This window comes from Pleurodeles waltl, chromosome 2_2 (assembly GCF_031143425.1).
Source record: "Pleurodeles waltl isolate 20211129_DDA chromosome 2_2, aPleWal1.hap1.20221129, whole genome shotgun sequence".
Classification (NCBI taxonomy): domain Eukaryota; kingdom Metazoa; phylum Chordata; class Amphibia; order Caudata; family Salamandridae; genus Pleurodeles; species Pleurodeles waltl.
The window spans coordinates 65856750-65882695 of NC_090439.1; the positions used below are offsets into that span (position 1 = coordinate 65856750).

At 46.7% G+C, this 25946-nt stretch overlaps 1 protein-coding gene across 3 annotated transcripts in view; it reads right to left on the reverse strand.

Moving 5' to 3' along the window:
* The window catches only part of LOC138280126 (NFX1-type zinc finger-containing protein 1-like), a 1298750-nt gene that overhangs the window by 1258154 nt on the left and 14650 nt on the right, over positions 1-25946 (reverse strand). The window contains exons 2-3 of one of the 3 annotated variants that reach the window (XM_069219457.1): positions 7232-7323; positions 5984-6040 (exon numbers count right to left, since the gene is read on the reverse strand). The exons of 1 other annotated variant lie outside the window; for it this stretch is intronic. In XM_069219457.1, the coding sequence (XP_069075558.1) occupies positions 5984-6008 (25 nt within the window). In that variant the 5' untranslated portion in view covers positions 6009-6040; positions 7232-7323. The remainder of the gene's footprint in view (positions 1-5983; positions 6041-7231; positions 7324-25946) is intronic. One more of the 3 variants, XM_069219456.1, reaches the window with a different exon arrangement.

A 25946-nucleotide genomic window follows, 5' to 3' on the forward strand; every position in this document is an offset into this window, starting at 1 on the left:
TTTGTGGGCTAAAAATAATGTAATAAGATTTATTGTTTAGTTACTTAAAACCATAACAAAGGTGAAAAGAAGCAAACACTTTTAAAAAATACGTTTGTGATGTTACTAAGTCATCATCAGAGGATTAAGCACATTGTCCAGTCATTTCGATATGCGACCATAGGGGCTCGTTTTAGACATAATAAAATGTTTCTACTTAAACTTTTGCTTGCTTCAGTGAGAGAAGGGCATCGCTTAATGCCATTAAAGTCCATTGTCAGGCATTGGGCTGTGAACTATTCTCTTGTGAATCGCAGGGGGGATGGTCCTGATTTATTAACTCTTGCTTTTGCGTCACCGGCAATAGAAACTTCACCAAAGCACAGTTCAGCTGCAGGTCCCCAGGTGCAAAGCACGCCGTCACTGTTTGTCTCTGTGTCCATATGCCTCTTTCGTTAAATTGGTTATTTAGTAGGGCTTTTCATTCTAGTGCAAGATAGTTACATGAGCGGAGGACATGCAGGAGGTCTTCGTGTCCTCATCACACAGGCGGCAGATAGAGTTAGTTAGGTCCCTCAACCAGGGGGCCGCATTTAAAGCAAGTGGTAAGAGTCCAAGATGATACTTTAAGAATTGATCCTTTATTTGTTTCGACAAACCCTGGCTCAGGTATGACTGTGGTGCCAAAGACGTGTAAGTGTGCAAAGTCATCCATGCATGAGATCTCCGTGAGAAGGATACTTTGTACTCCAGTAGTGACTGAAGCTTAATCGATTTCCCAGTTGATTTCTTGAAGGCCTTGTGCGGGACTGGGCTCCTTCAAAGATCAGTGGTCTTCTTAAGTGGATCATCTAAGTGGATTCTGAACGGGGAGGTGTTCTTACGTTCAACCTCTTACCACATATGGTAGTTAAGAGTGCCCAGGGAGGCACCACAGGCTTTGATCCAGAAGTTTATGTAGGCAACGCGTCCAGCCAGGGATTGGTTCAGAAGACCGTACTCCAGTCTCAGTTAGGCGGGGGAAGTGAATCTGGGGATACTAAAGATCATCCGATAAACTTTGCTCACTGCGTGGTTTAAGATATCAAAATCCCTGCCTCTTTGTACTTCGCTCTCGTATGTTCTTGTGGGTAGGAGCTTGGCTTCTACCACTTTTAATAGGGGGGGTGTAAGAAGGCCCATTCAAATAAGTTTTTAGTCGTTTTAGAGATAGCGCTATGGCTAGGCTTTTTCCCATTAGACTTTTCCTTTGATGCACGAAGTTCCACGATTTGTCAATAACGACTCCAAGGTATTTGTACTTGTCTTTTTGAACAAGTCGTGTGTTACCCCAAAACCAAGCTCTCGAGGGTGACTTTGTTCTAATTGACAGTGTATGCATTTTTCAAAAGTTTGCTGTCAAGGCATTAGTAACTGAGTAGTGTTGAGTGGCGGTTAATAGTCTCTGAAGGCCTATTTCCATATGACTGACCAGTACGAGGACATCCGCATACATAAGGCATAGTAGTTCCAGGTCCCCAATTTTTGGGGGAGTGCGAGTTTGTGAGGGTGAGTGAACCCGCTAAATCGGCTAAGTATAGATTGAACAGTTTGGGGGCCGAAACACAACCCTGTTTTAGACCCTTGGTAGTAGGGATCCACCTTGAAAGATGAGCGCCTATACCCAATTTAATCTGGACCCATGTGTCTGAATGTAGGGCTATTATCAGGCATAAAAGTGGATGTGGAAGCCCCCAGGTTTCAAGCTTCTTCTACAGCATGTTTCTGTCCACTTGGTCAAATGCAGCCTTGAAGTCAACAAAGCATAGATGGAGCTGACGTTTCAGTGTTATAGCTTTGTTGGTTAAAAGGGAAATGGCCATAATGTTCATGATGGTGCCAGTATGTTTGGAGAATCCTGTTTGGGTCGTGGGGATTATTCCCTTTTCAGTAGACCATGCAAGCAGATGATCCAATAACAGACCTGCAAAGTACTTTGCGTCATTCTCAATTGAGGCAACCATACGATAGCTAACGGGAAGCGACCTGTCCCCAGTTTTAAAGATGGGGGAGATTATGGACCCCTTCCAGGACTGTGGGATCGTTCCTGTCGGACATATTTCCAGGTAGAAAGTTTCAAAAATATTTTCCTAAAAGGGTCTGTTGTGCTTAAGACTACAAGTGGAAGTCCATTCAGTCCCGGGGCACCTTCTCTCCTGCTCTTCTTGGCTATCTGATTTTTTATAGTAACTGAGTCAGTGAGTAACGTGAGTGGAGTTTTTAATAAGGGCATGTGTGGAAGAAGAGTTCCTGGCAAAGTTGTGCTCTGTGTGGCTATGCTAAGTGATGTCAGGCCGCTGAAAGGGACTCCAAGATGCTCGGCCCAGACAGCTTCTGGTATATGCGATGTAATGTCACCATGGTATGGACGTGTGAGGTTGCATATTGTACACCAGAAGCATGCACTGTTGTTGCTCCTTGCATCCGAGCATAGCCTGGCCCACAAGTCTTCACTGTGATTCCCATTGGTTGCCCATTTTAGCTTATTGAGTGACTGTTTATGGTGCCTTAGGATAGTCTGAAGGTCTGGATTGCCCGGGCTGCTGCAGAGACCCCATATACTGGAGTTGATTTTTCTCTTTGTGTCTCTTAGTGCTGTCCTGTGGGCTTGTGCCAAGTGAGTTACGGGTGAAGGAAGTAACAGTCGCCTGTTAGCGATTGGCTCTGCAAACATTGCACTAAGCCTGGTTGTAAGTTGTTCCCATTTCTGTGCTTCGCTGTTGTTATTTGTTTCTAGTTCAAGTGCGAGATTCATTGCTGCTTTGGTGACATGATCAATGTTTGATTGCCCACATTTGACACGTTTGTGGTAAAAGTGGTGATGTGTGCAATATTAGTTTTCTCCATTTTGGTTATCCCCAAGATGATGGATAATTCCTGTGGGCAATGGTCGCTCTCACTCCTGTTGCCTAGATAGTAGGAGGCTACTTGTTTGAGTAGTAGAAGAGTGACAAACGTGTAATCAATTGTGGTAGAGGCTGTGGTAGAAAAATATGATGCTGCTGGAGGTGAGTCCTCAGTAAATCTGCCGTTCAGAGCTCTTAGCTGTAATACTTCTAAGCCAATGAGCAAGGACCTGCTGGTCTTTGTGGGACAGCCGTATTTGTTGTCCCCTTGTGCAGGAAGGTCCCAAGCGCTGGAAAGGGCGATTGAGGTTTCATCTGTTGAGGATCCTAATAGGTGCAAACTGAAATCGCCTGAGACAATGAGGTCTGCCATGTCGGCTATGACGCCATTACTTATATAGTTCTCGAGTAGAGCCACTGGGTTATTAGCGTCACTGAGTTTAAGTTTGGGATGAAGATAGGTATTTACGAGAACTATCTCTGCTGTGGCGCACTCCTCGTGGCGCCAACTGACACAATATTGATAGAGGAGCAGGTGGAGTGGAATGGGGTGGCTCTGACCAATAGTGCTAAAGAGACATAAGTGGCCAGGCCACCTTGTGGGTGTCCATACTTTGCCTTCCTTGTAGCTGAGGTGATGAAGCACATGTAGCCCTGCAAGTGGAATTGTTCAACCAGCCAAGTTTCCTGCATTAGTATAGTGTCAAAAGTGCTGATGTATTGGATGAAGTCAGGGTCCAAAGCTTTAGAAAGGAGGCCCTTTACGTTCCAAGAACAGATGTAGAGGATCTCCTTTGACGATGTAGAGCGCAGCTTTTTGTCTGAGGTTTGTCACCCTTGCCTACTGTAGTTGTTGATTGTTTTTTAATACCATCTTAGCTCATTATTGTTTAGAGAGAAATTGGCTGAGGTGAAGAGTTTTTGGGGCTGAGAGTCGACCCTAGCTGTAGTGGAGGTACTTGAGGACACAGGAGAACAGCCCTGGACGCGCCTAAGTATGGATTGTGTTTCCCTGCACTGGGGGCCTGATTCAAGGGCAGGACCCATTGCTAACAGAGGAGTTGGGTAGACAACCTTACAGTGTATGATAATACTAGCGTTTGAAGGTTGAGCTTTCTCCTAAGATTGTTTGGCCGATTAGGCCTGTTTTCCAAGTGGCGTTGGTGGATTCAGGCGCAGTGGCGTTAGTTGGGTGGAGAAATTCAACTGCTAGGAGATCAGTTGAATTGAGACCGCTTGTGGAAGGAATGTGTGAAAGTAGCCGAAGAATATTTCCCCTGTTCAAAATATTACTAGTTCCCTTAGATTTGCAGTGATGATGAAAAATTAATAAGTTGGTGGTTAAGGGATCTGGTCGAGTTTTGAGTTTCTGCGGCGGATGCAGAGGGTTCCCTGGGGGGTAATCTCCTCCCAGATTCCAGCAGTTGTTTAACCTGTTGGTTGTAGAGTTCCCCACTTGTGCATGATGTGGGGGGCTAGAAGTTATAATAGCTGCTCCCAGGTCTTGTGGAGGAGGGGTCTTTAGCTGAATCACGGAGGAAATTGGAGAAGTTGCTTGCGTACGTTGACTGTAACTTCCAGAGGATGAATCCCAAGCAGGATGCTGGGGCAGCCCCTTCTGCAGGCCAGGGCTACTCACTATTGGCTGCATTCTTCTGCTTGATGGCCGAATTCGAGGGTGGGACTTCAGATGTTGTTGCTGGAGCAGATGGCCTGGAAGACAAAGCTTTTTGCAGGCCCAGATATCAGATATTGTTAGTTTGGGGGCAGCTTCTGGGATTGCTCCGTTCCTTTCTTGCAGCCTTTCCTCTGCTGAGTACGTCTCTGCTTGGCATTGGGTTTCACCATAGCTTTGCCGCCCACTGGACTGCCAATTGAGAGTCTATCCCTCAAAAGTTCGGGTGTGATTGCTGTTGGGATCAAATTGCAAGAGGTTGCTGTTGCAGGAGTCTCCTGGATGGGACCGTTTGCCCTGTCATCACTTTTTGGTCCCAATGGTTGGTTGAAGTCTTGAGTGGATCCAAGTGAATTTTTCCCTGGGCATGTGTGGAAAGGTCAGATGAAAGTTGCGAGTGTGGGTGCTGACTGGAGGCTCCCATTTTTAGAGATGCACAGAGGTTGGTTAGCATCACAGGTAATGTGGCTAGTTTGTCTATTATTGGCCCGCATGAGCAGCTCTTGGAAAAGCTCATGGGGTTATTTTGTGAATGGGTGAGAGGGATTTGAGGTCGCCTAATTTCTTATCAATGCCTGCTACGAATACTGCCAAGGTGTTGAATAGGGTTAGCTGGACGTCCTTTTTGTCCGATTGATAGTGGAATGCTTCAACTTGAAGCTGCACGGTATTTTCTTAACAGCTGTTTCATGGCAATGACTGAGTTGAGCTGAGTCGCCACGCATCTTTTCATGGCACCCCTCCAACAAGGGAAATTTTGTACCAGTAAATATTTGGATAAAGGTTGAGATTAAAATCTTTTATGACATGGTGATAGGGCCACTTTTAAATGTATATGGGAATATTCTTTGAGAGTGAAATGCAATAATAATGTTCTAAAATTTAGTTTCAAGGATGGGAAATTGTCTTTCTTGGCATCAGCAATAAAGAAGTTTAAGTTGTGGTTTGTTGGTAGCCTGACTTTTTTGATAGTGGAGGTCAGATCGTCTATGCTGGTGGTAGAGAAAGAATCCAAATGATTTAGATTTTTGGACAAAGACATAGGAAGCAGTCAATCTGAAATTGTCTCTACCGAGTTGTATCTGTCAGAAACGAAGGTGAAGAAATCCACAAATTCAAAGATTGATGGAGGACATCTGCCTCCTCTTGTGGCACTGTTTTGGAAAGAATGTGCCAGGGAGTGATCAGGCAGGAATAGAAGAGGCAATAATTTGCACTTGGATAAATTCAATTTTAACAGAACAAACAGATTGGTTATATTCCTCTTTTTTTTCTTTTTTTTAGGCATTTTAGATTACCATAAAAGTGACAAAACAAAAAAGCAAGGACCATGGGTAGAACTGAGGATGGTATTTTGCATGCTTTCTTCAATTACAGACATTTTCTCCTGAGCAATGATCACAAATATAACTACTTTCCTGTGAAAAGCATTTTAAAATGTTACCATAAAAATGTTCTTTATCAGTCATGATTCTTCTATAGTCTTTTGATTTGATGCCTCCTGGAAATAAGAAAAGACATTTTTTTTTTTACATATATATGGGCCTGTTTAAATGATAATGAGCAATCAGCTTTAATCAAATAGAGAGCAATACAATTAGTTTGAATCAGTTAATCCTGAGTCCAGCTTACTTGAAAATAAATTTGACTGTTTGACAAGAAGATCAAAAAACAGAAAATGGAATTAAAAAACAGGTCACCTTAGAGTAAAGAAGAATGAGGGCTGGGTGACTCAACTCATGGAAAGAACAGGTTAGAATCTAAATTGAACACATTTTTTTCCAACAAATCTAACATAAAGTCACAATTTCAAATTATCTGTATTCGAGTAATTTGATTAAAACAAAGTGGAAATCAAAGTATTTGATTCAATCTATTAATGCAGAATAGGTTAAAAAGCAGAGGTACACTAAAAAACTTAGGTAAGCGCTATCAATACTGCAACAATAACAGCTGTGTAAGGACTAGTGCAGCCATGGTAAACAGGGAAAAAGGCGATGTTGTCCAAACAGTAACAATCTTGGCAACTGCATCGCATAGGATTTTGAAACAATCCTGTGTTTCTAAACTTGCTTTATCAGAGTTTGCACAAACCAGAGCATCTTACCTGTGTGCTAAATACTTTAAATCAACAATAGTCCACAAGATGCAGTTGCCAGTGAGGTCAGGTAGCACGATGCTAAAGTTGAATGAACAATCTCACTTCTTTGTTATTGGCCACTATAAGCTGTTTTAGGAAAGTGGAGTATTATGTGGTGTGGGGGTTCGTCCTCACCATGTAATACCCCCACAGTACCGCAAAGAAGATCCTTGGATTCCCACTAACAAATCCTTAGCTCAGCCCTGGTAACCTGGCAAACAGCAGTCAGGCTTTACTAGAGGCACAACACGGGTGATAAGTAATTGACACCACTTGAAAGAAATCTGACACTAATTTATAAAAATAGAAATTATTATTATCTTATTTTAGACACCAAAATGAATGGAGTTGCATCAGTACAACTGTAATCACAGAGTTTGGAAGCAATAATAAATCACAGCAAAAACTGGCATTTAAATACAATGTTGCAGTCAATGGATTTAAAAAAACTTGTGACAATCAGCAACTTTGAGGTTGAGTTATGTGGAACCCTAGTAGGGTTAAGGTGGGACGGGTCCTAGGATCAGGTCATGACAGTAATTTCTGTTTTACCTGGACCATGGCATCTGGATGCAGAGTTGTCCTGGCTGTCCGTGGTGATGAGTGTGACTTGCGCTGGTGCTGATTTTACCGCTTACTTGGTGCTGCAAGAAACAAAATGATAAAACACAGCAGTGGCTTTGTTGTCGATGTCAGATGCAGACTACACGGTGTGCCCTGCAGATGCAGCGTCAAGGGTGGGGGTCAGTTACCGGACTGGCAACCAACAAGCTTTGGCAGTGGTAAGTACAACAAAAAGCTTTGGGAACTTCACTGTGTCCGAGGGAGTGATGTAGTGGCCTGAAACTTTGCAGTAGGCAAGGCTATAACTCCCAGAAGACACTGGACCACCTGGATTTCGGTGATCCACATAAGTCCTAATGGCCGTGAACCTTCAGGTCCTGCAAGCAGTTTGCAGGGGTTTAGTGCCACTAGTCCAGGGAAGACTGAGGGTGCTTCTGGCACCCACAGGGGTCCATCTGGTCAGGAGTGCTGAGTTTGAGCCAAGGACGAGGGTCGCTCACTTAGTTAGTTTCAGGTCTGTTGTCACAGGAACAGAGTTTCCCTCTTTTGCTTTGTTGCAGAGGGCAAAGTCCTGTTGTCGGTGACACGGGTCTCCTCTTGGTCCTTCTTCAAAGTCAGTTGTTCAGATCCGAGGTTCTGGTGTCAGGGGAGTCCCTTAAATTCTGGATTTAGGGGAGTTAGGTGTGTGGAGGCTAATGCCCAATGGGCAGCTAGCTTCTACAGCTAATCCTCCCCTGAAGTGACCACATCCAGTTTAGTGAGTAACCTTTTAGTACCCAGACCCTCTATTCTAACATTCAGAAATCAAAATTTAGTGTACAGACGGGCTGCTCACCCTAGGGGTGTGGTCAGCCTTCTGGGGGTGTGCCTTACTCTGCATAGCTAATTTCCCACCTGTCCTCGAGCAGGTGTGCCTGGGACAGAGGGAGGGCTGTGTCCTCTTCTCGAGACAGCACAGATGTCTATCAGGGGCTGTGAAGGCTTTGAAGCTTACTGCCCTGAAGTGCCAATTTTCTAGCCCAGCTAGGAGGCGGGAGGTGTGACCTCCTTCCCATCTCAGCCTTTGTTTTGGACTCATAGGAGTGTTCACACAAACCGGGCAGGAGGTCAGAATCCTGTCTTGGCGGCAGCAGCACAGGAAAGCGCGGGCTTACCAGTCAGAGCACAAAGAAGTTGGGGGAAGCAGGTGGGTAAACTGTAAGGTGCCACGTAGGTACAGGTCAGCCGTCCCTCAACACCATATTAGTGTCAGGGTAGAGATGGCATGTTGTTTACATATCTAGACATCACCTTAATGGAGCTAGCAACCTGAGTTTGCCTGGGTGCAAGTCCCATGTTATCCTATTGAGCGGCTATCACTTATAGTTTACTTTAATAGTAAAGACACTATAGAGACATGTAAGTTTGTGCTTACATGCCTACACCTTAAATATAATGCATCCTGCCTCCTGGGCTAAAGAGGCCTTCCATAGGGGTATCTGACATATATGAAAGATAGCATTTTAGACTGTATATACTTACCAAAAAGGGGAGACAGGAAGAATTCCCTTGTCTGTCCTCCAAAAGGCCTAAACCACTACCACAAAAAGGGACAAGTAAGCACTGTCAGATGCCTACAGAGCTCTACCTTAATACGAAGCAGTGCTGGGTAGTTAGAAATTTGACCTCACCCACTAATCGTGCTTCATCATCAGGCTTTGCTTACACATCCTCACGATAACCAAGGTCATGGATGGTGCAATAAGCGATAAGCAGGGGGGGGGACAATGGAGTTGCAACAATATACAACAAGCATACAGGAATCTACCTTGCAGAACACAGACAAAATGTTAAAACTATCTCATGGGTATCCGGCCCAATCTTTATTCAGGGATCCCCTGGATAGGATTATAAATAGACAACTGTAGGAGGCTGGCCTGGCTTGTAGTGGGTACCAAGGGGTACTTACACTCTGTACCAGGTCCAGTTATCCCTTATTAGTGTAGAAGAGGTGTTTCTAGCAGCTTAGGCTGGTAGAAGGTAGCTATAGCAGAGCAGCTTAGGCTGAACTAGGAGACATGCAAAGCTCCTACTATACCACTGGTGTCATATGCACAATATCATAAGAAAACACAATACACAGATATACTAAAAATAAAGGTACTTTATTTTTATGACAATATGCCAAAAGTATCTCAGTGAGTACCCTCAGTATGAGGATGCCAAATATACACAAGATATATGTACACAATACCAAAAATATGCAGTAATAGCAAAAGGAAGTAACGCAAGCAATGTAAAGTTACAGTAGATTGCAATAGGAGCACATAGGTATAGGGGCAACACAAACCATATACTCTAGAAGTGGAATGCGAACCACGAATGGACCCCAAACCTATGTGAGGTTGGAGAGGGTCGCTGGGACTGTAAGAAAACAGTGAGGGTTAGAAAAATAGCACACCCCAAGACCCTGAAAAGTAGGTGTAAAGTGCACCTATATTCCCCAGAGAGCACAGAAGTCGTGATAGGGGAATTCTGCAAGGAAGACCAACACCAGCAATGCAACCAAAGTGGATTTCTGGACGAGAGTACCTGTGGAACAAGGGGACCAAGTCCAAGAGTTGCGACAAAGTCGAGATTGGGCAGATGCCCAGGAAATGCCAGCTGAGGGTGCAAAGGAGCTGCCACCAGATGGTAGAAGCTGTGGATTCTGCAAGAACGAAGAGAACTAGGAACTTCCCCTTTGGAGGATGGATGTCCCACGTCGTGAAGAAGCTTGCAGAGGTGTTCCCACGCAGAAAGACCGCAAACAAGCCTTGCTAGCTGCAAGGGTCGCGGTTAGGGTTTTTGGATGCTGCTGTGGCCCAGGAGGGACCAGGTTGTCGCCACTTGCGTGAGGAGACAGAGGGGGCACCCAGCAAGACTGGGAGCCCTCACAGAAGCAGGCAGCACACGCAGAAGTGCCAGAACAGGCACTACTAAGAAGAGTGAACCGGAGCTCACCCGAAGTCACAAAAGGAGATCCCACGACGCCGGAGGACAACTCAGGAGGTTGTGCACTGCAGGTTAGAGTGTCGGGGACCCAGGCTTGGCTGTGCACAAAGGAAATCCTGGAAGAGTGCACAGGAGCCAGAGCAGCTGCAAATCACGCGGTACCCAGCAATGCAGTCTAGCGTGGGGAGGCAAGGACTTACCTCCACCAAACTTGGACTGAAGAGTCACTGGACTGTGGGAGTCACTTGGACAGAGTTGCTGAGTTCCAGGGACCACGCTCGTCGTGCTGAGAGGGGACCCAGAGGACCGGTGATGCAGTTCTTTTGGTGCCTGCGGTTGCAGGGGAATATTCCGTCGTCCCACGGGAGATTTCTTCAAGCTTCTAGTGCAGAGAGGAGGCAGACTACCCCCACAGCATGCACCAGCAGGAAAACAGTTGAGAAGGCGGCAGGATCACCGATACAAGGTTGCAGTAGTCGTCTTTGCTACTTTGTTGCGGTTTTGCTGGCGTCCTGAGCAGTCAGCGGTCGATTCCTTGGCAGAAGGTGAAGAGAGAGATGCAGAGGAACTCTTTTGAGCTCTTGCATTCGTTATCTAAAGAATTCCCCAAAGCAGAGACCCTAAATAGCCAGAAAAGGATGTTTGGCTACCTAGGAAGGAGGATAGGCTAGCAACACAGGTAAAAGCCTATCAGGAGGAGTCTCTGACGTCACCTGCTGGCACTGGCCACTCAGAGCAGTCCAGTGTGCCAGCAGCACCTCTGTTTCCAAGATGGGAGAGGTCTGGAGCACACTGGAGGAGCTCTGGGCACCTCTCCTAGGAGGCGCAGGTCAGGGGAGTGGTCACTCCCCTCTCCTTTGTCCAGTTTCGCGCCAGAGCAGGGCTGGGGGATCCCTGAACCGGTGTAGACTGGCTTATGCAGAGATGGGCACCATCTGTGCCCATCAAAGCATTTCCAGAGGCTGGGGGAGGCTACTCCTCCCCAGCCCTGACACCTTTTTTCAAAGGGAGAGGGTGTAACACCCTCTCTCTGAGGAAGTCCTTTGTTCTGCCTTCTGGGCCAAGCCTGGCTGGACCCCAGGAGGGCAGAAACCTGTCTGAGGGGTTGGCAGCAGCAGCAGCTGCAGTGAAACCCCAGGAAAGGTAGTTTGGCAGTACCCGGGTCTGTGCTAGAGACTTGGGGATCATGGAATTGTCTCCCCAATGCCAGAATGGCATTGGGGTGACAATTTCATGATCTTAGACATGTTACATGGCCATGTTCGGAGTTACCATTGTGACGCTATACATAGGTAGTGACCTATGTATAGTGCACGCGTGTAATGGTGTCCCCGCACTCACAAAGTCCGGGGAATTTGCCCTGAATGATGTGGGGGCACCTTGGCTAGTGCCAGGGTGACCACACACTAAGTAACTTAGCACCCAACCTTTACCAGGTAAAGGTTAGACATATAGGTGACTTATAAGTTACTTAAGTGCAGTGGTAAATGGCTGTGAAATATCGTGGACGGTATTTCACTGAGGCTGCAGTGGCAGGCCTGTGTAAGAATTGTCAGAGCTCCCTATGGGTGGCAAAAGAAATGCTGCAGCCCATAGGGATCTCCTGGAACCCCAATACCCTGGGTACCTCAGTACCATATACTAGGGAATTATAAGGGTGTTCCAGTATGCCAATGTGAATTGGTGAAATTGGTCACTAGCCTGTTAGTGACAATTTGGAAAGAGAGAGCATAACCACTGAGGTTCTGGTTAGCAGAGCCTCAGTGAGACAGTTAGGCATCACACAGGGAACACATACATATAGGCCACAAACTTATGAGCACTGGGGTCCTGGCTAGCAGGGTCCCAGTGACACATAACAAACATACTGAAAACATAGGGTTTTCACTATGAGCACTGGGCCCTGGCTAGGAGGATCCCAGTGAAACAGTGAAAACACCCTGACATATACTCACAAACAGGCCAAAAGTGGGAGTAACAAGGCTAGAAAGAGGCTACTTTCTCACAACAACTGATGGTGATCTTGGGAAATTATAACCTATTCTCAAAGGACTCCCAGCAGAGGAGTCCAGGTGCTGGTAGCAAGATGCAGGTGAAGTCTTTGATGTCCCTGACACTTCAGAAACAGAAGGCAAGATCAGTTAGGCCCCTAGAGAAAGTTTAGGTTGCAGGAAGTAGAGCAGTTGTTCCCAGACTTTTTCAACCCACGGCTCCCTTTATCAATTGGCCATTTTCTACCCATTACATAACTTTTTTGCCAGGGTAGGGGGAATGTAAGCCCAGCCTCAGTACTACTGGGATGAAGTTATGGACAATAGTGTGTGCAATGCAGGAAATCTACTCTCTCTTTTCACAAAATGTGTGCACCCTCGGGCCATGCAGTGACCGCATCGGCCTGCGGTTTGTGAGCGCTCAGCCCAGAGCTGGACACATCCAACCAAAACCAGCAAGGGACACTGGGGCGCTGCAGCGCACATCCTGGGAACCGCTGCACTAAGCCATCAATGACTACAGAAGCAACATCTTCTAGACGCCAAAACACTGATGGAGGAGGCTCCCATCGCCTGTCTTTGGGTCTATGTTAGAAATGGGGTTTCTGGTTGGTTAGGGTATGCACCGCAGCCAGGCAGAAACCACTACTCTACTCAGGGCAAGGGAGCTGCACACCTCAGATGCAATAAGTAAAGCGTTTGCATAACACAGACAACCCAGTGACACAGTAAATACACCACAAAAAGAGACTTCACAATAAGTTATATCAAAATAAACTGTATTGTACGTAAAGCATTTTTAGAACAGAAACAATATAAATCAGTAATACAGTATTCATCAGGTACTTTTTAGACCATCATAGTCCAATATAATGAAATATTTCTATGCTGCGTTAGTCATAATAAAAACAACACAGGAATTGCCAACATATAACCAATATAGCTCATTACAGTGGTCACTTATTACCCACAATGTCTGAATTTCCACAAACCCATAGATATAGTGCACTTGTATGCCTATTGAATGATATGCTGTAATGTCCCAACAGAACGAGCAGCAGCGGGACCTCTGTCGAGGGCTGCTGCCCTGGGAGTGGGTGCCCCCAAAAGTATGCCAAACATAGGGGAGGGCACATGCCGCTCTCAAAACAGCGGGAAGACCTCCCTGGGTCCCCCTCACGTAGATCAGATCACCAGGCAGCCGCCCTCATTGGTGCAGTGCAGCTGCTCAGGGTTGCGGCTTCCACCTGAGCTGCCTTGCAACTTTGTAGCATGTCTGGAACCCCACAGGGCCTCTCAGACTGCTACCCTCAGTAACCACGAAGCTGCTGCCTGCAATCATTTGGAGCAGTGGCTCCAATCAGATTTGTTACCTCCGGCCAGCAGAGCCGCCCATGAAAAAAAAGCATGACGGTCCAAAATCTCTCTCCAGCCTGCTACCCCCTTGGCTCTCCTCAGGACATGGGCGGGCAGATCCTAGACATGATGGTGGGCCTTACTCGTGCCAACAATGGAAGGAGAGCAAGACACCACTCCCCTGAGGACTATAGGCTAGTGACCACTTTTACCAATTTCAATTGGCATAATGGAACACCCTTATCATTCTCTAGTATATGGTACCTAGGTACCCAAGGTATTGGGGTTCCAGGAGATCCCTATGGGCTGCAGCATTTCTTTTGCCACCCATACGGAGCTCAGACAAACCTTGCCACTGCAGTCTGAGTGAAATAACGCACGCGTTATTTCACAGCCATTTTCACTGCACTTAAGTAACTTAAAAATCACCTACGTGTCTAACCTTCACTTGCTGAAGGTTAGGTGCAAAGTTACTAAGTGTGAGCGCACCCTTGCACTAACAAAGGTGCCCCCACATACTTCAGGGCCATTTCCCCAGACTTTGTGAGTGCAGGGACACCATTACACGCGTGCACTACATATAGGTCAATACCTATATGTAGCTTCACAATGGTAACTCCGAATATGGCCATGTAACATGTCTAAGATCTTGGAATTATCCCCCCACTCCAAATCTGGTATTGAGGAGCCAATTCCATGCATCCCAGGGGCTCCACTATGGACCCCCGGTACTGCCAAACCAGCTCTCTGGGGTTTTCACTGCAGCTACCACTGCTGCCACCCCACAGACAGGATTCTGCCCTCCTGGGGTCTGGGCAGCCCAGTCCCAGGAAGTCAGAACAAAGCATTTCCTCTGAGAGCAGGGTGTCATACCCTCTCTCTTTGGAAATAGGTGTTAAAGGCTTGGGAAGGGTAGCCTTGCCCGGCCTCTGGAAATGCTTTGAAGGGCAGAGATGATGACCTCCTTGCATAAGCCAGCCTACACCGGTCCATGGACCCATTGCCCTGCTCTGGCACGAAACTGGACAAAGGAAATGGGAATGACCACTCCTCTGTCCATCACCACCCCAGGGGTGGTGCCTAGAGCTCCCCCAGTATGTCCCAAACTTCAGCCATCTTGTTTTGCAAGGTGTGGGGGCACTCTGGAGGGCTCTGAGTGGCCAGTGCCAGCAGGTGACATCAGAGACCCCTCCTGGTAGGTCCTTACCTGAGAAGGTAGCCAATCCCCCTTTCAGGGCTATTTAGGGTCTCTCCTGTGGGTTCTCTTCAGATTCTGCTAGCAAGTTTCCTTCAGGAATCCTCTGCAACAACTTCAGCCTCCTCTGACCTCGGATCAACCGCAGCCTGGTCCAGGAACCGCTGTAACAGCAACAAAGTATCCACAGAGGATACTTTTCCTTTGCAACTTCAGCTCCAGCCAGCAACTGCAACAGTTTCCACTGTGTGCATGCTCTGAGGACTCCCTGTCTTCATCCTGCACCAGAAGGACCGAAGAAATCTCCAGTGGGGTAACGCAGACACCTTTCAAGATGACGACCAGTACCCTTGGACTCCTCTCACAGTGACGAGTGTGCTCCTAAGGACACAATGGGTGGACCCCATTGACATAGACTGTCCTGAGGTCCTGCTGACGCAATTTGGAGGAAGTAAGACCTTGCCTTCCCTGAGTGCGATGGTACCCCTCTGTACTGCGTCTTCTTCACCTCCTGAGGCCTCTGTGCACTATTTGCAAAATTCCTTCGTGCACAGCCTGGTGCAGGTCCCCAGCACTCCATCCTGCGATGCTCAACTCGCTGAGTTGTTCTCCGGCAGCATGGCAACTTCCTTTGTTGTGCTGCACTAACCAAGTTTTGCACCTCCTTTGTCCCCGTGTCCTGGGACTCCCGTGGGTGCTTCCTGGCATCCTGAGGGCTCTATAATGTGCTGAGAGCCCCCTCTTCCTTCTCACAAAGAGTTGAGGCCCACAGGTCCCTCCTGGGTCCAGCCAGTGCCATTTTGACGCAAAACGCACTTTTGCTGTAACCAAGACTTGTTGGCGACTTCCAACACAAAATCACGTCTGCATCCATCTTCACGTCACGGGACACCTTCTGCGCCACGCAGGAACCCGCTGCCATCTTCCTAGGTTGCATTTCTGCAGTCTTCATCTAACCGGGGAATCTCCTTTTGCACCCTCTCTGGGTTGGCAGGGGCTCCTCTCCTTCCTGGAACTTCTTTCGACTTCTGGACTTGGTCACCTTCTTTTCGAGGTCTTCAGGTCCAGGAATTCAGCAGTTCTTGTTTGCAGACTTGGTTGGTTACTGCAATATCCCAATCACGTGGTGTAGTGGGTCCTAAAGAAACCTTCAGTACTTTACTTGTGCTTTTCTGGGTTCTGGGTGGGGTAATTTACTTATCTTTACTGTATTCTTACTCTCCCAGCAATTCTGCACACACTACACTTGTCTAGGAGGAATTCTTGATTTGCATTCCACTTTCTTAGTATATGGTTTGTGTTGCCCCTAGACCTATTTTCTCCCATTGCATTCTATAGCATTTCCTATTGTTTGCACTATCCTATGTCTAATTACTTACCTTATTTTGGTGTCTAGTGTATATATTATATATACATAATAATACTTACCTCCAGAAGGAGTATTGCCTCTAAGATATTTTTGGCAATGTGTCACCCAAGTAAAGTACTTTTATTTTTGGAAACACTGAGTATTGTCTTTACTTGTGTATAAGTACTGTGTAAACTATAAGTGGTATTGCATGAGCTTTGCATGTCTCCTAGTTCAGCGTAAGCTGCTCTGCTATAGCTACCCCTGTCAGCCTAAGCTGCTAGAACACTACTACTTCACTAATAAGGGATAAGTGGACCTGGTATAAGGTGTAAGTACCCAAGGTACCCACTACAAACCAGGCCAGCCTCCTACATTGGTGGTGCAGTGGTGGGATAAGTACTTCCAATTGCTTTACCACTTCGTTACCTGTGCTTTTCACAAGAAAAGCTTGCTCCAATACTTAGAGCATATACAATATACAATATATACCTAAAAGTAGTTTTCTAACTTTCTAAAAGTTCTGTTTAGCTTTGAAAACGTTTTTACTAAGTTCTGAAAAGTTTTCTTCTTTTCTCTAAAAAGTTAGCTCTGTTATTCTACTAACTTTTTACTCACTTTCCCAAACTTTTTTTTTCTCCTCTAGAGTTGTGAAAACAACATATGAAAGTCTTAACTTTTAGAGTTGGAGAGGTATCTGTATTGAAAGAAGTTTTGGGATTGGGAAGAACCCTAATAAGGGGTTTCTCTTCAATCTTCTCCTCCAAGATGACCAGGGACTCAGCACTGGCCCAGATCAGACAGGGGAAGAGGTAGAGGATGACTCCAACCTGGAAGGCTCAGAGGAGCAAACTGACAATCCTGGGGAGGGCCCTTCCACAGGTCAATAACCCCCCTCGTATAACTGGTAGTGGGAAGGGTTCACACACAAGTAGGGCTCCCTTCACCTATAGAGGTCAGGTCACTACAGTAGCCTGTTTTAGAGATAGATCTACCTCTGCATACGCTCATGTTACCTCTGTTTTAAAGGCATCCAATTCTAACCCTGAGGACCAGTCCGTCGATAGGGAACTCACAAAGCTGAGGTTAGAAGAGGCCAGACTGAGGCTAATACAGCAACAGTTGGCCTTACACAGGGAATCCCTGGCTGTGGAGCAAGAGAGGCATGGTTTGGGGTTAGTTACCTATGGTGGCAGCAGCACTTTTAGAAACTCAAATGCTAGGGAACCTTAATTTGATTCTAGAAATCTGCACAAAGTTGTCCCTCCTTACAAGGATGGTGATGACATCTATAAGTAGTTTGCTGCACTTGAGAGGGCCTGTAAAGTTCAGAGGGTCCCTCATGTACAGTGGGCTGCTATCCTTTGGTTATCCTTCTCTGGCAAGGGGAGAGACAGAATTCTTATTGTCAGAGAGATGGTGCAGATGATTATCAAATTCTTAAAGCTGCACTCTTAGATGGTCTGGGCTTAACCACTGAATAGTACAGACTTACGTTCAGAGAGACCAGAAAGGAGTCATCACAGGACTGGACAGACTTTGTAGACTATTCAGTGAAGGCCCTAGAAGGTTGGTTAAATGCCAGTAAGGTGACTGACTATGAAAGCCTATATCACTTGATTCTGAGAGAGCATATTTTGAATAATTGTGTCTGACTTGTTACATCAGTATCTTGTGGACTCAGATCTGACCTCTGCCCAAGAATTGGGAAAAAAGGCAGACAAATGGGTCAGAACAAGGGTGAACAGAAAACTTCATACAGGGGTTGACAAGGATGGCAAGAAGGAGGATGGTAAGTCACATGACAAGGGTGGGGACAAAGATAAAAAATCATCAGAGTCTTCATCAGGTGCACAAAAATCCTCTGGGGGTGGTGGGTCCAAATCCTCTTCTCACAAAGATAAGAAACCTTGGTGTTATATATGTAAAGCCAAAGGCCACTGGGCAACTGACAGTCAGTGTCCAAAACGAACACCAAACCTCCCACCATCACAACCCCAACTGCAACCACCAGTGCCCAGTAATAGCAGTGGTGATGGGAAAAGCACTACTAATAGCCAATTAAAGGGTGAAGCTGGGCTCACCACTGGTAATGTAGTTGGGGTTGGTCTAGTTAGGGAGATCACTGAGGCTCTTTTAGTCTCTGATGGTGGCATTGAGCTAGCCACTTTAGTTGCTTGTCCCCTTAATATGGATAAGTACAAGCAGCTACCCCTGATTAATGGTGTTCAGGTTGAGGCCTACAGGGACAAAGGTGCCAGTGTCACCATGGTAATGGAAAAACTGGTTGCCCCTGAGCAGCACTTACTTGGTCACCAGTACCAAGTGACAGACGCCCATAGCAACACTGTAAGCCACCCCATGGCTGTTGTGAATCTCAACTGGGGAGGGATTACTGGTCCGAAGAAAGTTGTGGTAGCCACTGATTTACCTGTAGAATGTCTGCTAGGCAATGATTTGGAGACTTGAGCTTAGGCTGAAGTGGGGTTGGAGGCCCATGCAGCAATGCTGGGCATTCCTGGGTATATCTTTGCTCTTACCAGGGCTCAGGCCAAGAAGCAAAGAGGACAGGGAAACTTGGATCCTGGAATAATGGACAAAGTGCTTCCAAAAACTAGAGGTAAGAAGGGCAACCCCCTGTCCACTATCCCTCCCTCCACAGATGATTCCCCTTTTGAGGAAGAGGAGTTCTCTCTCTGTGCAGAACCTACACCATAGGAGCTGGAAGCTGATACAGCTAAGCTTTTGGGTGCGGGGGCCTGACAGGGAAGAACTGAGTGTGGCACAGCAAACCTGTCCCATATTGGAGGGCCTCAGACAGCAAGTTGTCAAGCAGCAAAATGGTGATATCACTGACAAACACAGAGTTTATTGGGAGAATAATCTCCTTTATACTGAAGCAAGAGACCCTAAACCTGGTGCTACCAGAAGACTGGTCATCCCCTTTCAGTACAGGGAATTCCTTCTAACTCTGGCTCATTAGCTGGGCATTTAGGTCAGAGTAAAACATGGGACCGACTTGTTCCACATTTTCACTGGCCCCATATGTCAGAAGACACAAAGGAGTTTTGTCACTCCTGTGGCATCTGCCAAGCCAGTGGCAAGACTGGTGGCACCCCAAAACCCCCCTTGATGTCACTGCCAGTGGTTGGGGTGCCCTTTGAAAGGCCAGAGGTTGATATTGTTTGCCCCCTTGACCTTCCAACAGCTTCTGGCAATAGATGTATCCTTGTGGTGGTGGACCATGCCACAAGGTACCCAGAAGCTATCCCGTTAAGGACCACTACAGCTCCTGCAGTGGCAAAGGCCCTCCTTGGAATCTTTTGCAGGGTGGGCTTCCCTAAGGAAGTGGTGTCAGACAGAGGTAGTAACTTCATGTCTGGATACCTAAAACCAATGTGTAAGGAGTGTGGTGTTAACTACAAGTTCATCACCCCTCATCATCCACAAACTAATGTACTGGTTGAGAGGTTTAATAAAAATCTCAAAGATATGATTATGGGACTCTCTGAAAAACTCACAAGGAGATGGGATGTCCTATTACTATGCCTCCTTTTTGCCTACAGGGAGGTACCCCAAAAAGGAGTGGGCTACAGCCCTTTTGAACTCCTATTTGGTCACCCTGTTAGGGGTCCCCTTGATCTTGTCAAGGAGGGTTGGAACAACCTTTAAAAGCTCAAAAACAAGACATTGTGGACTATGTACTTGGCCTGAGAAGTGGAATGGCTGAGTACATGAAAAAGGCCAGCAAAAACCTTCAGGCCAGCCAAGAGCTACAAAAGCAATGGTTTGACCAGAAGGCTGTCCTGACAGAGTACCACCCAGGACAGAAGGTGTGGGTATTGGAGCCTGTGGCCCCAAGAGCACTCCAGGACAAATGGAGTGGACCCCAATTAATTGTAGAAAACAAAGGTGAGATCACATACTTGATGGACCTGGGCACTGCCAGAAGCCCCCTTAGGATGCTTCATGTCAATCGCACAAGACCTTACTATGACAGGGCTGACTTAACCATGCTCATGGCTACAGATGAGGGACAGGAAGAAGAGAGTGACCCTCTCCCTGATCTCTTCTCCAACACTGAACCTGATGGCTTAGTGGAACGAGTGGTTCTGGCAGACTGCCTTACTGCTGAGCAGAAAGAAGACTGTAAAAATCTCCCTGATCAGTTTTCTGAACCCCTCTCACTTACACCTTGTACAACTACTTGGTGTGACCATAAAATTGACACTGGAGACAGTTTACCTGTCAAAAGTAACATTTACAGGCAACCTGACCATGTCAGAGATTGCATAAAAGCTGAAGGTCAGAAAATGTTAGACCTTGGAGTTATTGAGCTTTCTGATATCCCCGTGCAAGCCCAGTGGCGCTTGTCCCCAAACCAAATAGCAAAGAAGGAAAGAGAGAAATGCGGTTTTATGTGGACTATAGGAGTCTCAATACAGTAACCAAAACAGATGCTCACCCTATACCCAGGGCAGATGAGCTAACAGATACACTGGCATCTGCCAAGTATCTAAGCACTTTTTAATTTAATGCAGGGTATTGGCATATCAAAATGTCAGACGATGCTAAAGTAAAAACTGCATTTTCTACCATAGGAGGGCATTATCACTTCACAGTGATGCCCTTTGGTTTGAAAATGCACCTGCCACTTTTCAGAGGCTGGTGAATATAGTCCTCCAAGGTTTGGAAGCTTTTAGTGCAGCATATTTGGACGATATTGCTGTCTTTAGCTCCACCTGGAATGATCATCTGGTCCACCTCTGGAAAGTTTTGGAGGCCCTGTAAAACGCAGGCCTAACTATCAAGGCTTCAAAGTGCCAGATAGGACAGGGGAAAGTGGTTTATCTGGGCCACCTGGTAGGTCGAGGACAGATTGCACCACTGCAGGGGAAGATTCAAACCATTATGGATTGGGCTCCCCCTACTACCCAGGTCAGAGCCTTCTTAGGTCCCACTGGTTATTACAGGAGGTTCATTAAGAACTATGGCTCCATTGCAGCACCTCTTAATGACCTCACCAGCAAGGAAAAGCCTAAAAAGGTATTGTGGACAGCCAGCTGTTAGAAAGCTTTTTAGGAGCTTAAGCAGGCAATGTGCTCGACACCTGTCTTAAAGAGCCCAAACTACTCCAAAAATGTATTGTTCAAATAGATGCTTCTGAATTAGGGGTAGGGGCTGTACTATCACAACTGAACTCAGAGGGCCAGGATCAACCTGTTGCTTTCATTAGCAGGAGGTTGACTCCTAGAGAAAAGCTTTGGTCTGCCATAGAGAGTGAGGCCTTTGCTCTGGTCTGGACACTGAAGAAGCTGAGACCCTACTTATTTGGGACTCACTTCATTGTTCAGACAGACCGCAAACCTCTATTATGGCTTAAACAAATGAAAGGTGAAAACCCTAAATTGTTGAGGTGGTCCATTTTCCTACAGGGGATGGACTGTACAGTGGAACATAGACCTGGGCGAACCTACTCCAATGCAGATGGACTCTCCAGATATTTCCACTTAGACAATGAAGACTCATCTGGGTAAGGTTAACCTTATTGTCCCTCGTTTGGGGGGGGGGAGTTATGTAGGAAAGTACCATCTTCTTTGGCATGTTACCCCATTTTTTACCTGTATATCAGTATGTTTTTGCATTTCTCACTGGGATCCTGCACCTCAAGACCCCAGTGCTGATAGTTTATGACCTAATGTGTGTTTCTGTATATTGCTTGACTGTGTCACTGAGGCTCTGCTAATCAGAACCTCAGTACTTATGCTCTCTCTGCTTTTAAATTTGTCACTGTAGGCTTGTGACTTCATTTACCAATTTCAATTAGCACACTGGACCCGCCTGATAAGTCCCTGCTATATGGTACTTAAGGTACAGAGGGCATTAGGGTTCCAGGACATGTGTATGGGCTTCATCTTTTCTTTTGCCACCCATAGGGAGCTCAGACAAACCCTTGCACAGGCCTGCCATTGCAGCCTGTGTGAAATAACGCACACGTTTTTTCACAGCCATTTTCAATGCACCTAAGTAACTTATAAGTCACCTTTATGTCTAACCTTGACTTGCTGAAGGTTAGGTGTTAAATTACTAAGTGTGAGGGCACCCTTGCACTAGCAAAGGTGCCCCCACATAGTTCAGGGCCCTTTCACTGGACTCTGTGAGTAAGGGGTTGCCATTACACGAGTGCACTACATATAGGTCAATACCTATATGTAGCTTCACAATGGTAACTCCAATTATGGCCATGTAACATGTCTAAGATCAAGGAATTGTCCCCTCATTCCAAATCTGGTATGGGAGAGCCAATTCCATGCATCCTGGGGGCTCCACTATGGACCCCCAGTACTGCCAAACTAGCTCTCTGAGGCTTGCACTGCAGCTACTGTTGCTGCCACCTCACAGACAGGGTTCTGCCCTCCTGGGATCTGGGCAGCCCAGTCCCAGGAAGTCAGAACAAAGCATTTCCTTAGAGAGCAGGGTGTTACACCCTCTCCCTTTGGAAATAGGTGTTACAGACTGGGGAGGGGTAGCCTCCCATAGCATCTGGAAATGCTTTGAAGGGCACAGATGGTGCCCTCCTTGCATAAGCCAGTCTACACCGGTGCAGGGACCCCTTGTTCCCTCCTCTGGCGTGAAACTGGACAAAGGAAAGTGGAGTGACCACTCCCCTCTCCATCACCACCCTAAGAGTGGTGCCCAGAGCTCCTCCAGTGTGTCCCAGACTTCAGCCATCTTGCTTTGCAAGGTGTGGGGGCACTGTGGAGGGCACTGAGTGGCCAGTGCCAGCAGGTGACGTTAGTGACCCCTTCTGATAGGTCCTTACCTGATAAGGTAGCCAATCCCCCTCTCAGGGCTATTTAGGGTCTGTCCTGTGGCTTCTCTTCAGATTCTGCTTGCAAGTTTCCATCAGGAATCCTCTGCAACTACTACATCATCCTCTGACCTCGGACCAACCACAGCTTGCTCCAGGAACCGCTGTAACAGCAACAAAGTACCCATAAGGGATACTTTTCCTCTGCAACTTCAGCTCCAGCCAGCAACTGCAACAGTTTTCACAGTGTACACGCTCTGAGGACTCCTTGTCTTCATCCTGCACCAGAAGGACTAAAGAAACCTCCAGTGGGGTGACGGAGTCACTCCCCTGCTCACCCAGGCACCTTCTAAGACGATCACCGGTACCCTTGGACTCCTCTCACAGCAATGAGCGTGCTCCTGTGTGGACTCCATCAACATAGACTATTCTGAGTTCCTGCTGATGCAATTTGGAGGAGGTAAGACCTTGCCTTCCCTGAGGGCGACGGTACTCCTGTGTACTGCGTCTTCTTCACCTCCTGAGGCCTCTGTGCACTATTTGCAAAATTCCTTCATGCACATCCTGGCCCAGGTCCCCAGCACTCTATCTTGAGACGCTCAACTCGCTGAGTTGTGTTCCGGCGTCGTTATGTTATGTTATGTTATTGAACTTGTAAAGCGCATGGCTACCCGAACGCCTCCCAGCGCTGATAGACCGACACCTGAACTAGGAAAAGGGGACCGCCAATTCTAGAACAGCCAAGTTTTCGCCTTTAGAATATTATGTTTGTGACTTGTGAGTCGAAGCCTAGTGGGGAGGGAGTTCCACAGTTTAGCTTCCAGAGAGGCCATCGTAGCACCACCCCATCTAGCTATATTGACTCTAGGTAGGGTGGCCAAGGCTGCAGATGCTGACCTAAGGTCTCTATTAGGCTTATAGAAGGTTGCAAGAGCCTTTAACAGAGAAGGACTTCTGTTGTACAGAGACCTAGGAATACAGCACAAAGCCTTGAATTTGATGCGATGTTCCACTGTTAGCCAATGCTGAGAAACTAGTGATGGTTTTACAGAAGTTCGCCTAGGAATGTCTAATAGAAGGCGGTCTGCCGCATTTTGTACCACCTGCAATTTCTTTCTCACATAAATGGGGAGCCAAGAAATAGTCCATTACCCTGGTCAAGTCGGGACAGTATAATCGCCTAAATAATAAGTCTTTTTGCAAGAAATGGAAGTATTACAAAGACCTTCCTTAAGGGTCTCAGTAGTCCAAAACAAGTGGCCGAGATGTTCCTAGCATGCTGTTCCAGCGTAAGAAGGGGATCTAACTAAATTCCTAGACTCTTAATACATTTCTTTGAGGGAAGGCAATTCCCCCAGGGAGCTTGGCATCGTAAGATTCTTCTCGGGCCCAGGGTAGTGGCCCAAGATCATCAACTCTGTTTTATCACCATTGAGTTGAAGCCTACTATCCGTCATCCATCCTGAGATTGCCTGTAGACAGGAGGACAATAAAGAGCCCTCCAAGGTAGAGTTGGCTGAAAAAGAGACCACCAATTGGGTGTCATCTGCATAAGAGACCTGTGACACTCCGAAAGTTTCCATCAGCTGGGCCAAAGGAGCCATATATATATTAAATAAATAGCTGTGGTAGAGTCTATCCGAGAAGTAGGATCAGTCAAGGACCTGGAAAGATCTTCCCTCTGAGAAAGAGGTAAGCCAAGAGAGGGCTAAACCCTCAATTCCGATTTCCTTCATCCTTTGATCCAGCACCTGATGATCTACGGTGTCAAAGGCCGCACTCAGATCGAGAAGTATCACCACCATCTTCTGGCCCTGGTCCATGCGCTTCCTGGCCTCTTCCATGACTGCAATCAGGGCTGTTTCAGTACTATGACGGGGTCTAAAACCCATCTGAGTGGGTGAAGGCAATTATTTTCCTCCAAGAAGGTAGAAAGTTGAGTGTTGATATGCTTATCTAATATTTTGGCAGGAGCCATTAATAACGATATGAGTCTGTAATTCTTGAGTGCAGCGCCGTCCAAGTTAGGTTTCTTTAACAGTGGCTTGACTATCGCATGTTTCCACTGACCGGGGACGAAACTCCCAGATAGTGACACATTCAGTAGTTCCATCAGGGCCGGGACAATACCTGAGGCCCCCCTGGCTAAGATATGAGGGGGAGCCGGGTCCAGTGGAGATCCTGATTTAAGAGAGATCAGGAGCCCGGCAACCTGCTCCTGTGAAAGAGGAGTGAACTGAGAGATGGTAGCTGTACCATTGTTAGTGAAGTTGTCCCGACCGTCCGACCTAGCCTTACTATTAGGAAGGTTTGAATATATATCCATAATTTTTTGTTGTAAGAACACGGCCAGCTTATTGCTGTGTTCTACCGAAGCTTCAGTTAGGTCCTCCTCTAGTGGAACCTGAAGAAATTCTTTTAACACCTGAAAGATCTCTTTTGGAGAGCCAGAGGCTTCTTCAATTCTGTCAGCATTGTAAATACTCTGATTTTATCTCTGCATGATAGTGTCTGATCGCTTTCCTATATGCATCCCTTGCAGCCGGGTCATATGATTTTCTCCACCTTCTCTCTAAACCTCTACACTTTCTTTGAAAGAGATGCAGGTGAGGGGTGAACCACTGAGCACCAGCTTTCCGGCGACTACCAGTTTTTGTTCTATAAGGGAGTAGAGTGTCTAGGTTGTCGGTGATCCAATTATTAAATGGCTCCACTTTGATAACATTACTATTAAGGAAAAAGGATTTGCGACTTTCCAGCACTCCAATCCATTCATTGATAATAAGCTTGTGCCAGCACCTGCCCCTTGACGTAGCAATGGCTAACTCTAAATGAAATTAGGAAGTTGTCTGACCAAGCCAAAGGAAGAGGGGTGTTACAGGATAAGGCTGTTAAGTTGCTAAAAGCTAGGTCGATGTTGTGTCCCTTATCATGAGTGGGGCCTCTCACCAACTGCTCTAGTCCCAGAGCGTCCATGTCGCCCAGAAGACATCTAGCCGCCGGCTGCTCTAATTTTTCAACATAGATTT